Source organism: Dromaius novaehollandiae, chromosome Z (genome assembly GCF_036370855.1).
Source record: "Dromaius novaehollandiae isolate bDroNov1 chromosome Z, bDroNov1.hap1, whole genome shotgun sequence".
Classification (NCBI taxonomy): domain Eukaryota; kingdom Metazoa; phylum Chordata; class Aves; order Casuariiformes; family Dromaiidae; genus Dromaius; species Dromaius novaehollandiae.
The window spans coordinates 41,584,870-41,598,372 of record NC_088132.1 but is presented as its reverse complement, the minus strand read 5'-3'; the positions used below and the strand labels follow the sequence as shown (position 1 = coordinate 41,598,372).

General features: G+C 40.2%; 1 protein-coding gene across 1 annotated transcript in view; it reads right to left on the bottom strand.

The window, feature by feature from the left end:
* LOC135325093 (coiled-coil domain-containing protein 112-like) overlaps nucleotides 1-13,503 on the bottom strand; it is a 49,594-nt gene that overhangs the window by 30,156 nt on the left and 5,935 nt on the right. The window contains 6 exon segments of the mRNA XM_064502572.1: nucleotides 2,566-2,684; nucleotides 9,180-9,298; nucleotides 9,798-9,893; nucleotides 10,633-11,049; nucleotides 11,848-12,238; nucleotides 12,793-12,868. Coding sequence (XP_064358642.1) covers nucleotides 2,566-2,684; nucleotides 9,180-9,298; nucleotides 9,798-9,893; nucleotides 10,633-11,049; nucleotides 11,848-12,238; nucleotides 12,793-12,868 — 1,218 coding nt within the window.

Sequence of the window (13,503 nt, the reverse complement as noted above, 5' to 3'; positions counted from 1 at the left end):
GCCTTAAGTAAAACCAAGTGAAGTACTACTGATATAGAAGCTTTGGAGAGAGAAACACCAACAACAGAGGATTCCCCTCCACCCCTGCCCAAGAATTCCAGGTATTCTTTTCTCTCTCCTTTCAGGAATTCATTCAGTGACTCAATCAAAAAAAAAAAAAAAATCCCAAGATGCTCTAAAAATATATTTCAATCTAAAATATAGGTCCACTGGTTTTCAATGCTAGAGCCAAAAGTAATGAAGATTTATATTAAGTGCAATGCTGTTACTTAAAGCAAGATTACTGGAATTTCATCATTCCAAAAACTACACAACAGTGTTATAATTTAAATGCTTAAAGATCAATTTTCCCTAGAAAGAGAAAGATATAAGCATGCACGTCAAAGAAGTTGCAACAGATTATTACTTTAAAGCAAAGTAAAATCAGATTTTTTCCAAGACAGATTCCAATGCCTCAATCTAGCAAGTATTTCCTTTAACTAGATATGTATGATCAACTTGAAACCAAAGGCCTCAGTGCTACTGTCTACCATAGTTTAGCTACTTCTCTGGGCATGTCAAAAGATGGAGTCAGAGCTCTACTAGTGGCAGGCTGTCAACAAACATCACACACATTAAGATTAAAAATTAGACAGTCGGGACATTTTATTGAAACCAGATATTACAGGAGGTTGTGCACTCCTTTCTGAATATTTAGTCATCCAGCATCCAATCTGTTGCTGTTAGTATCATTTACATTTTAATCATCTACTGTCCGCCAGATGAAGTAAAAATGGAAAAAAAAAAAACCTAAAATTTTAGAGGTCAAGTGTCAAGATGAAGAGTGGCATTATTACCAGAAGGAATAGAGCTTAACCAAAAAAAAAAGTTCTTATGAGAGGATATCAAAATACAGGATTGGAGGGAAGGTTGGGTCTGCTGGTGAAAAGAGAAATCTATTATTTATAAGCACAGAATGCACTGTAGCAGGGAGGCACCCCCTGCAAAAGTGTTCTCCAGGAACTGTACGATGGGAAGAGCTTGTCCTAGCTGTGCCCCAGATCTTTAGCCTCCACATCTGCAAGCTGAGACTGATACTGTCCTCCCTAGAAGGGCCTTAACAATGGGACTATCCCAAATATTGGCTAGGGTGGGGGGTGGGGGGGGAAGGTGCAGAGAATTTCAGCATATTATCAAACAAACAAAAATGCCTATTCTAATTCCTCTTCTCGTGAAGTTGACTGTTCTATCAGAATACACTCCCGAAGACAGGGATAGGGATCAAAAAGCATGCAACTCCTAAAAACAAAGAATGTACACATGGAAAGTTATCTTCATGTTAAGGAACCTTCTCATAATTAAAAGAGCTGCAGGAGCAATTATATGATCTAAACCCATTAATTTTCTATAATCAGTCCTGAAATGCAACCCAAGCAAAAAAATCTATTAGAGCTAGTGCCTGGTGTGGATATGAAGGCTTGCAAGTTGCCAGAGTAAGAAATGGGTTCTTTTTATTGCTGTAAAAATCAAGCATCGGCAATCTTGACTTCCACATGTTCACTTCATAAAAATGCTTTTATTTCCTAAAACTGCTTTTAGGGAAGAGACCCAATTTGCGGCACATGATTAGACATTATAACGAAAAACATGATTTTATTTCTACAACCATCCAACATTAAAAGCACTTCACACTTTCATGATTTTATAGACAGGCACCTACAATTACCTCTTCTTTGCAGACCAGCCTGGAGCTATCCCACACCAGCACTTAACATGCCAGCACCTCATGTCACAGAGCTGCCTTACCTGCAGCCCCCTCCCTTCCACTCCCTCTGCTGCTATGAGCCACTCACCTGAGCCGCCACAGAAGAACGCCAGTACCAGCGAGCCCACAGGAGTGGCGCTTCCCTTGGCTTCTGTTAAGCGGCCTGGAGAGGGCCACTTCTTCTGAGCTCCCTCCCTAACCTGGATCTACTACGCACATTCCAATCTGAAGACAGCTGGGGCAGAGCAACAGTATTACTCCCTTCTAAAGACATTAGGCAAATTTAACCACCACAGATCCAAAGAACTGATTTTTCATTATAAAGTGGGAACAGCGTTCATCCCTTTTGCTTCTTCATCTTACCTTTCCTTTTTTTTCAAAAGCTGTTCCGTATAGCCACACCTGTGCTCCTAGCTCCTGGCATAGCTACAATTAGTGGAAGTCAATATAACCACTAGTAGACTTGTAATGCATATGTGGCATATGTGTTTCTTTTAGAAACAGGCAAAAAAACTTATCTGAGAAGGGTTTTGAAGGTGAAACTTCAGTAGTATTTTATATTGTCTTATTTTCAAAGACATTTCATAACTTCAACTTGAATACATAAAAAAGCAAAACTAATCACTTCTTCTAGCTTTATTTCTTTAGAGGGATCTACTTCTAGAAATTGCTGGACATACCGCTATCTGAAATTATCATGACAGCACCTCAGGAAGGTCAAGCTTGTATTTTGTAAAAACCAAGTGCCATACACTATTCCCCAGGTGAAAAGCAAAAGTAAAGATGTTAATATCAATAAAAAAAACTAAAAACTCACTCACTGTCTTCTGTGGGAAGGACCTGCAGGGAATAAATCCATTCTATTATATCATCTTTGTTCACCACATCTAAGGAATCCAACATATCCAGACCAGAGAGTGCGAAAAATGCAATTGTCAACCTAAAAGAAAAAGATAAGACTTACACTTCCCACCATAAATATCATGGGGAGATTAACAAACGGTTGCAGAAACAGAAATATCTATGAATTCTCAGCCTGTAGAGTGGAGCAATACATTGAGTCTAGCTCAGAAAATATTAAATTTTTACTGGATAAAGTTATGTTCTTTATACTTTAAACATTTCTCCATCTCAACAAGACTTCACATAAGCCATGCCTTCTTTTACATGGTAAAGAGATGCCAATTCAGGCATTAGCCTAAGGGCCTGCTTACCTGAAAAAGACACTACAAGGTAAACTATGTTAGTAACTTAGTAACTTACTAACTTCCAAACTAGTTCTCTGTGATGAATTCTTATATGAACAGTCTTATAACTATGCAGTAAGTGCAAGATAACCCTGAAATGAAGTAAGCTGCCTCTCATTGCGTCCTAAACACAATTTCAGATGCTTAAAAGTTAGGTGTCGAATAGCGAGGCTTCCTTTATAACTGATGAATGTAGAAACAAACACACAGGATGAATTACTACGTAGAGGTACTTATTTCTTGTCCTTGAGTACAAAGGAGCCTAGATGACTAACTTAACTAAACATCTAAAATTAAGCAAGTCACATCCAAGTATCCAACGCAGGAAGTGGAGTCAGGAGTAGCTAGCATGCTCAAGTTCCCTCCTGCCTAAAGCTCCTCTCTCCTTCCCTAAACTTGTGCTACTGTAACTGTTTATAAGGCTACACTGCAAACCACCCCTCTTTGTTGGGAGGTTTTGTTTTTAACACAAATCATTTCAATGATCTGGTTTACAGTACAGCCCCTCAAAGAGCTGCAGCAGTTGCACTGAGAAAGCACCAACACCGCGGCACTAGGGTAGGAACTTGAGATAGCTTGCTATCAGGGAAAATGCTCACGCAGTGGTAAGTTGGAAGGTCTGAGTCAGATTAAAAATAGCTGGATGTACATTTTGGCACCCACGGTTGTATCTGCCTACCGTTCTGAAAATTCTTGCTCTCATTTCACCAACTGATAAGCTGATCATGAAACAGGTGCTGAATGGACAGAAACTACAGCTTAGCAAACTAAGGAAACCCAAAAGTCAATGCCAGCTTTCCTTATGAGACTAAGTTATAATTTGCAGTTACCTCGCAGGCTGCTGAGCCACCCTGAGCATCAGGAGCAGGAACCTCTGAAGAAGATCAGGATGGAAACCTCTGTGATCATCTAATTTTTGCCTGTGCTTCTGCGTCAGAGCCACAAACACCAAGGCCACAGAAAATGGTGATGTAAGTCAGCCCAAAATATGCCTTAAAAGTATTCTGCAGCAAATGATAGTGCAGCAGCCAAATGAGGCGCAGCAAACCCTCCTCTCAAATACAATGTCACACCCCACAAAGCAGGACATTCCTATGAGTGTGACAACCTGTTGTTACAGTAATCATGTGGCCTGACATTCACAAGACATTTTTAAGCCACCAACTTCTGCTTCACAACTGATATTACCGAGAATTACATACCACAAGCAGCGACCACAATGCATTTGAAGAATGTTAAGCTGAATCATTTGATTTTATGCTGTCTTTTACCTAGATCCTGGGGTTTTGCATTATTCTTTATGACTGTTCTCACAAACAAAAGATTTTAGCTTATAATCTTGGATATTGACCACTATCAATCCCTCTTCAAAAAAACACTATGCAACTCTAAGGTCCTTGCCAAAAATATCAAACACAGAATAGCATACACCTCTATCAATGCAAGTATTCCCGGCCGAAAAACGGTAAAGCTATTTTGTAATCACTTAATTCTAAGATATGTCTCTTTACTATTATTATTACAAATAAGTTTTTTTTATTATAGAGAGTCATAAAAATTACACTGCGCACAAAATTTATTTCTACATAGAACAAAAATATCATTTTAAGCAAACCGCCTGCTGCAAAATTGTCTTTAAGTGAAAGCTTAGCACTTTGAGGCTTACATCAACTTTTGCCACTGTTCAGATCTGTGTAACCCAAAATCAGACTCTGGACAATAACTCGCTACTTTGAGGAAAACCAGTACTTTTTAAACTTCATAAGGAACAAAGGTTAAAAGATAGTTCAATTACAGTAATTTTTTTTTGAAAGACTGTACATATTTCCAATTTTCACAAACACAAAGTTTGAGAATCTTTTACTACAAATACTTGAAGGCATTTTCACACTATGTTACCCAGTTAAGTTACTTCCAAAGAGGCACAAACGCTATGCCAATGTCAGCACTAGGAACTGCTGCACACCAGGCCCCAAAACACAAGACTGTACATATAAAAGACAAAACATGTATCTGACCTACACTCAAAAATACTCACATAGATAAGTGAGTGCAGAAAGTGGTTTTACGCATAGCTAGGCTTCAGTTTACCTAATCAGAACTGATTCTCTGTGTTAACAGGAGCATTTAGGAACTGACTGTATGTAGACTGCCGGAATTCACATATGATGGGCAAGAACATCCTGCATCACTGAACACGGTGCCCTCCTGATACAGCCACCTACATACTACATTTTACTTCACATGCTATTCTGCCTCACTGAGCATTAACAGAGTACAGACAACTGTTACCAGTACCTTAGCTGACACATGGCATAAAATTAAAAAGCTTTATATAGACCAACTTACCTACAGAGCACTCCTTTTTGACACGATCCCCAAGTCTAGCATCACTATTGCTGTACCTTTTCTTCCTGCCTTCTACCATCACTTTAGTTACTGTATGTGTATTAATTTAGGAAGTCACATATCAAACTTTGAAGCTGAAATTTGTTTTTAAGTTGTTACTTAACCTACTGAAAACTTACATAACAGATAATCTGTGTTTTAAGTCCCTCACAAAGATAAGCAAATAGACATTTCTGATGACAGATTCGGTTTTCAGGCAAGGACACAGACTGCAGCTTCTCAGCAGAATTCCAAAACCTTTTGAAATGATTTGAGAATCTGAACAAGCATGATGCAAAGAGCATCATGAAATTCCTCAATCTGAAAGACTTCAGAGACCAGGAAAGGTGCATTCTCCTGCCAAAACTCATGGTACTGACTGAGTGTGTACAAGAGTTTACTGACCAGATCACCAAAAACTACTGTCACTGATGTTGCATGCGGTAGCTACAGATTAAAATAATTATGAGGTCCTTCCTTGGACCAATAATTTCAGTAAAGAAAATGAAATTGAATTTCTTCAGTCTTCTACCAACTCCCTTAGTGTTTGACAAATCACAATCCAAGTTAGAACGGACAAGCACTGTGCAAAAAGAAAATTTCATCTTCTATCAGCTTGTCCTGTGGGAACAAATGCAGTTGTTCCTGCTGCAGCATGGTGAACCAGAAAAAAGCTTACTGACTTCTTTTTTTTTTTTTAAACAAGTTGCTCTTCAATTTAGTTGAGCTCCCCAATCCAGTTCACCACACAACCACACAAATGCAGGAACAAGGGAGGTAAGAATAAAAGGATGACAGAGTTTCCTTCTGCAGCAATGCCAACTGTGGAAGTTTGCTGAACTTGGTGCAATTGAACTTGTCAAAAAGGCTAATTAGTACACTCGCCATCAAACACTTCTGTGACGCAAACACCTGCTAAGAATTTGTTAACAGAGGGGTATATATGTCTGCAGAATGTTGATTTTAAAAATTTATACATTTAAACTGGAGAATACCTTTATTAGTAAAAATACATGCTGAATTCAGATGACCTTGATTTTTATTCTAGTTGAAGGTTTAAACTTGAATATGCTGATTAGCCAGAACACAGAGAGTCCTGAAATAATTTCAGAGAGTTCCAATTTTCAGAAAACTTAGGGTTTTTTCCAGTGTTGCACAACCATTATAAAAACATGTACTTGGCACTGGTTATTTAATATATCGTGGCTGCTATGACCACACATCAAATTTAAACTCAACCAGGTTATTAATTTCTAGAAGAGATCTGAAAACAATTAGCACTATATTATTAAGTAAGTGTAATGCTAATAAGTTTGGGGACAACGCCTTGCACACTACAACCTCTATTTTAGCTCAGCGGCAAATTGAGACAGCCTGGCAACGTAAATCACACAACAGAAATGTCTAGGCTGGCAAAGGCCTTTGGAGATCACCTGATCCCACCTTTTATTGAAAGCACGGCCACAGATATGATTAGCCCTGTTGAGCAGAGTCTTAATTTTTTTCAGAGAAGGACACTCCACCACTTCTCTGGGCAACTTATTCCAGCATTTAACTGCTCCTACAGTGAAGGACATTGTTCCTATGTCCAGACTGAATCTCCCCTGAAGCAACTCGTGCCTGTTGCCTCTTGCACCATCACCATCATACCACTTTTTCTCTAACCAGTTTTCAGGTACTGGAAGACTGTGATTAGATCCTCCCTGAGCCTTCTGTTCCCTTGAGCCTTTCTTCCGATGTCAATTTTTCCAACCCTTTTTCATCATCTTGGCAGTTCTTCTCTGTGGGACCCTCCAATTTTTCAGTGTCTCTGCGGAACAGGGGGACCAAAACTGAACACGATATTCCAAGTGTGGCATAACAAATGCTTAAATGGAGTGGGGTAATTGCATTCCTTGATCTGCTGACTATAGTTTTTCTGATGCAGCCTACGACATGCTTTGCCTCCATTGCTGTAATTCCTGTAAATGTTAAGCTTGGATAACCAAATTAATTTTTACTTGTAATCAGGCCTGGCATTTTGGTCTAGAGATCAGAGAAGATCTCTGTTACTCACCATCTAAACCAACATGAATGTAGTGAAATAACAGGATTGGAAAAATCCTCCTGAAACTTTTCAAAGTATTGAAAAATCATGAAAGTACACTTAAAAAAAAAAAAGGCTGATCAAAGTAATTGCACGTTTCCCATAATATGACTTCCAAGACACTACAACAAAATTTTAAAAAGGTCATATTATTACTTGAATAAAATACTGAATCCTTTACTTGTCTCCAAGTTTCTCCTCAAATGCAACTTTGCAAACAAGGTATTGATCATCTTGTGCATCAGCAATAACTTATTACCTCATGGGAAGACATTAAGAATCCAAAATAAATGCATTGTGAAGCCATTACATGGACAAGCATCTCCCTACTTTAAGGTAAGGAACATATTTCACTACCACAATTAATATGCTTTAATGTTTACGCTTGCTAATGAAGATTTAAATGATTTCGGCTATTGCATCTTCCGCGTGCTGACTTTGAGCTACAGAACGCTTAAATCGCTAATTTTAAAATCGGCTTTCCAGGTGGATTAAAAGGGTGAAGCATGGGACTGAAAACAGATGAGAAGGATCAACAAGTGTCCTCTCGCGGAAGTCGGGGAGTTTCACCGGGCACGGCCGACACCCATCCGCGCACTCGCCGGGAGCCGCCCGCGGGCGCAAACGCCCCTCCGGGCAGCGCGTCCGCCGCCGCCGCCGCAGCGCTGCCTCTCCAGGCGGCCGGCGCGGCTTCGCCAGGGCCGCCCCCGGGAAGCCGGCCCGGGCTGGCCGCTCTCCAGCGGGCAGGAGAGACCCCGCGGGCTCCCCGCGGCGGGCGAAAGCAAAGGGGGCTGGTCCCGCCCCGGTCCCGCCCCGCCGAACGGCCGGGGCCGAGGGGCGCCGCGGCCCGCCCGCCCGCCGAGCAGCCCCCTCCCGCCGGCGCGCGCCGCAGGGCCCGCGGGAGCCCGGCCCGCTACCTGCTGGTCTCCAGGGAGGAGTAGCGCTCGGGCAGGATCTGGAGGCAGCGCTGGAAGAAGCGCACATGCCGCTCCCGCAGGAAGTCCAGCCGCTCCGCCTCCCCCGAGCCCAGCGCCGACGGCTCCGCCGCCATCTTCCCGCCGCCCGCGCCCGGCGCGCACGATGCGCGTCACCGGCGGGTGATGACGTAGCGCGGCCGCGCGGGGAGTCCTTGCCCGTCCGCCTCATGGCGGGCTCGGGGCCGGTGGGCTGCAGGCGCGGCCCACCCCGGTGCGGCCCCCCCCTGCCGCGGCACCGCTCGGGACAGCGGCTACCCGCAGCCTGATGCTCCTCAAACCGCCCTTCGGTGCAGTGCGACTTGCGGGCGCGGTGGTAATCGAGACCAACGGGGGCAACTGGAAGCTGGGTGCTATTCGCCGTTTCCCGAGCACGTGTACACGGTCCGAAATCAGAGAAGGAATGTAAAAACAGCGGGTCACAACGAAGCACTTTTAATGCAGTGAAATATAAGCCATGATGAAAACACTACTGACTGAAACCAGCTCGAGTTCAGCACTCACGAAATGCAAGCACAGCGTTTCAGTGCACCCAGCAACTTCTGTGGAAAACTCCTGAAGACCGTTGGCCACCTCATATACAAGGAAACGATCATCCTGTAAAAATGATACGCAGGGCCTCACCTATAACCCTTGTCTCCAGGTTGGGATAGCTCTGAAATAAACAAACAAATAGCTCATAAATCAAAAAAAAAAAAAAAAAAAAAAAAGTGGCATGCACTCGTTGCTCTTCTCCTTACCTATGGGGAATGTGCAGAAGTGGTTCTGAACCTGTTGGTCCGATCTCCTTTGTGCGTTCCTCCCAGCCCTTGGTAGGCCTGTACAACCTGGAGGGGTCTCTGGCTGCATGAATTTCAACCTTGCGGTGAAACAAACAAACAAAAAACATCCAATGTTCTTCATCATCAATCACAGAATGAATTACATAAACTAATTATATCTTTATCGTGTAGATAGATGCAAAGAAAACATAAGATAAATCCATCTAATGAACAGGAGAGTTTTACCCACGCTGCCCCAGGAAACAAATTGGAAGCATTTATTCCATGAAATACTAAGTTATTTTAATAAATTAAAAAGTTAAACTGTGAGAACCCAGAAAATGTCCCTAAAACATTTCAGGACACTAGCCTACTTAGTCCACTAATGTTAGCAAAGCATTTTTAAAAAACAAGCTGTTGCTTACCTGTAATAATTATTGCTCAGAGACAGGGAAATTCTCTTAAGTCTGAGGTATATGCAGCTCAATAGTTTAAACAATTCTTTTTCTTGCTTTGCTCTAAAAGCTAATTATTTTTACTTATCTAAATAGTCAATAACAGAAAAAAAGTTCTAAAATAATGTTGTTAGAGTGCTACCTTCTCTCTTAACTTTGCCAGTCTCTTTTCTTTTTCTTGTTTTTCCTCTTCTTTAGCTTGCTTTTCATGAATCTTTAGTTCAAGTTTACGTAGATCCTGAAAAAATATATTAAGACAAAATTCAAACTTATTTTGGAAAAATAAACCAAGTTGTATCAAAATATGTATACATCCTTCTCACAGAATTAGAGTTTACTCTGTGGTTTTGTAATAGTGCAGAATTAAGTTACGCTAGATGGCTACTTGCGACATTTTGTTCTCCACAATTACATAGTGAAGAAAAAAACCCAGATTCCAGTAGTTCAACCACCCGTTGTAAAAACGAAAATTAACAGGAATGCTGACAATAATACTGGTTGTCCCGTAATGAAATTTACAGTGAGCTGGGATCTAACTTGAACTTACAACTACAACAACTTGCAATACCTTCAATCTATTCTTTTTATTACTTACACATCCACATACAGCAATCAGGTCTGTTAACATTTTCTTTGGCATGGAGAGTAATTTCTACTCTTTGAATGGCATGTCCTAAAGAGTTTTTCCCAAACTGTGGTCACACTCAAGCAGACATAACCATCTCTACATTTAGAATGAAATATGGGTTTGAATAAACCTATAGAACTTAGACCTCGAGGCAAAGTAACATCTTTATCTAGAATAAAGTTTCACACTTTTTCTTGGACATAGACAAAATTATTCATAATGAATCTAAAATAGATTTAAATGAGTAAAACTAGGGTATTAAGGATTTTGAAACTGTTATCAGATTATATTATAGGAGGAAGCAGGTAAATTTAAACACAAATACATAAGTGGAAAGGCAATTACTCACCCGCTCTTGAAACTTAGTAATTTCTTCTGCAGCAATTTTCTTCCTTTCCTCCCTTTCAGCTTCCTCCCTTTTCTCCTTTTCAATCTTTTCAAGCTCTGCCTTTTCCTTCTTCAACAAGGTATACCTTTCCAACAGTAACTTAACATGGCATTGGCGCTGGCGTTCTTTCTGTTGCTTTTTCTCCTTCTCTTCTTTTAGTTTTAGTTGTGATGCTTGTTCCATTGCAAAAGCCATTGCTTTCTGCTTTTTCCATGCTTCAATTGCTGCTTGTTGTTTTTTCCTTTCTTCTTCTGCTTTTTGCTTCTGAGCTTCTTCACGCTGAAAACACTCTTTCCTAAGTATTTTTTCTGATTTCTCTTTTTCCTTCAAGATTCCTTCTTTTTCTTGATGCTGTTTTTTTTTCCACTTCTTAATTGACTGCGTGAAAACACCGGAAAAAAATAAGATCTCCATAAAAATCTTACAGATTCATGTTGATTCAATCTGTCATGAGTAACAGATAGTAGATGAAAACTCATGCTACAAGAATACAAGCTGAAGACAGGAATTCAAGGTCTAGTTAGGCAACTTCTTAAGGCAAAATAGCACCTATGTCTGCTTTCTCACAAGGCAGGCTTAAGGCTTACTATCTAAAATCATTTAAGTTATAGCATTCATGTTACCTTAGAACATGTTGGTGTGAAATGCTTTTCTCAGTGGAAATATATTTCAATTTTTTTCTTCAAATTAACAATTTCACATATTATTTTCTTAATAATTCAGTGTTTATGTCAGTGTATCTTTTATTACGCAGGAGCTCAAAGCTCTCTCAAGAGTTCACAGTTCTACTGGCACAGTACAGGTACAGGTACATTGCTTACAAGTATAGCAGGACACCCATGGTTGGAGAAAGAGGATGTAACAAGAACTGCAAGGTGAGGTGGGACTGCTTGTCCCTAACTTGTTGGAAAACTGCTATCAAAAGCCGTTATAATACACTCCAGCAATACACAGGCCACTTCAGCATGTTGTTAGATCCACATTTATTAATCTCTCTTTAAGACAAATATTTACTGGCAAGGTAAGGATGCTAAAGACTTCAGTTGTATCGTCAACTATTAGAGAAATCTACCTAGCACTACCACCAGAGAGGCAAATTCAAAAATAAGAAGTTCATGTATTTTTAAAATAAGTACTTTTTCTTAAAGTTACAAAAGCCCTGGAAGGTTATCCTACCTCTTTTTTTCTTTCTTGTAAAACTAGAAATTCTCGATACCATTTATCATGCTGTTCAACATCTTCCTTTGTTCTTCCAGAGAGATACTCAAGGGCTTCATCCATGTAGGATGCCCTTCCTCTGTGTTTTGTCCATGCTTTCAGAAAATGTTGATGATCATAATCATCCCAGCCTCCTTGCCGCCCTCCTGTTTGCTGAAGAAATCTTTCAAACTCTACTACTTCTTCAGGCAGATGATTTTGCAGTGTTTTATCAACTGAGACCCTAGCTGATGGTAATCTCAAAACCTTTTCTGTTGTTGAGTTACCTAACGCCCACAGTTCCACCTTTTTCTCAAGGATACTGAGTTCATTAATGGAAGTTTTTTCCTCCTTCAAAAGCTGTTCATAACTAAAAAGAGAACAAACACTGGAATGTAACAGAAGAAATACAGCATTCATTGTTCACTGAAAATAAATTTTGGAATTGTCAATTCCACACAAAAGCTATTCTTAAAAGATTATGAACAGAAATGGTGTAACAGATGACAGCATAGTTGTAATGATCCCATAATAAAGCACTACACAATCAGAATTAAGTTACCCTTTTAATGGAAACACACATTTATGGCACACAAGCAACTAACTCAATCCTGCTGTCAGGAGGGAAAAAAGGAAAAAAAACACCCCTTCCCAAAAGGATCATTCTCGGAAAAGCCTTTTCATAGGCAAATGATTGTTAGATTGGATCACTACAGCAGCTATGTAAACAGCCTCTCACAAAGGCTGTTTCTCAAGATTCTAATCTTGATAGTTTAAGTTTTCATTTACATACCACAGGAGCCACTAGCAAGAGAAAAACAAGAGAAGAGTTTACATGATACAACATTAATACAAAGTTTTCATTGTGTAACTACTTTAGGTCATATTAAAGCACTTTTTCAGCTGAAGCATGTATAAACATACATTTGTCTCTGTTCCTCTTTAAAAGCATTGATTGCATTTTCAACTTCTTCCATCATTTCCCTGAGCTTGTCAACAACTAAAAAAGAAGAAAAGAGAGCGTAATACTTCAGAAGTTTAAAGTCTTTACCAGTAATTCAGCACTTTGCCGAAACAGACACTTACAGAGAATTCTGGGAAGCGTGTACCAAAAAGCCTGCATTTCCATCTCAAATGAATTCTTAAAAGGAAGACTCTCTTCTATTCAGAAGGTGCAATTTCATAGTGATTTAGCTAACAGGGATGCAAATCTCCCCCCTCAAATGTTTATTTGGATTAAACAAGTGACTCATTCTGGGTAAGCTTCAACTGATTCACAGAATAAGGGAGCCTTACCCTAAAGTAAAGGGTTTCCACCTTTGTTTTTTGCAACAATGCAATTACAGTGACTTAAGAAGCCCATTCGAATCTTTGGCTTACACCAGGTTGTACCAAGCCAGTTTAACCTACAGCTCCCTACTTTCAGTGAAGCTGGGCCTGCAACAAAACATCAAAGTTAGATTCTGTATACAGTGCTGTCAGCATGCTTCAGTCCCAGTTTGGGAAAGTCCAGTAAAACAGCTGTCTAGAGAAGGCCTATTTTGCAATTGTACAAAACTGGTTTAGCATCTGAATGGTTTAAACCAGCACAACTTCCCCATGGACACAAATTGAACACACAAGTTTAACTAACTT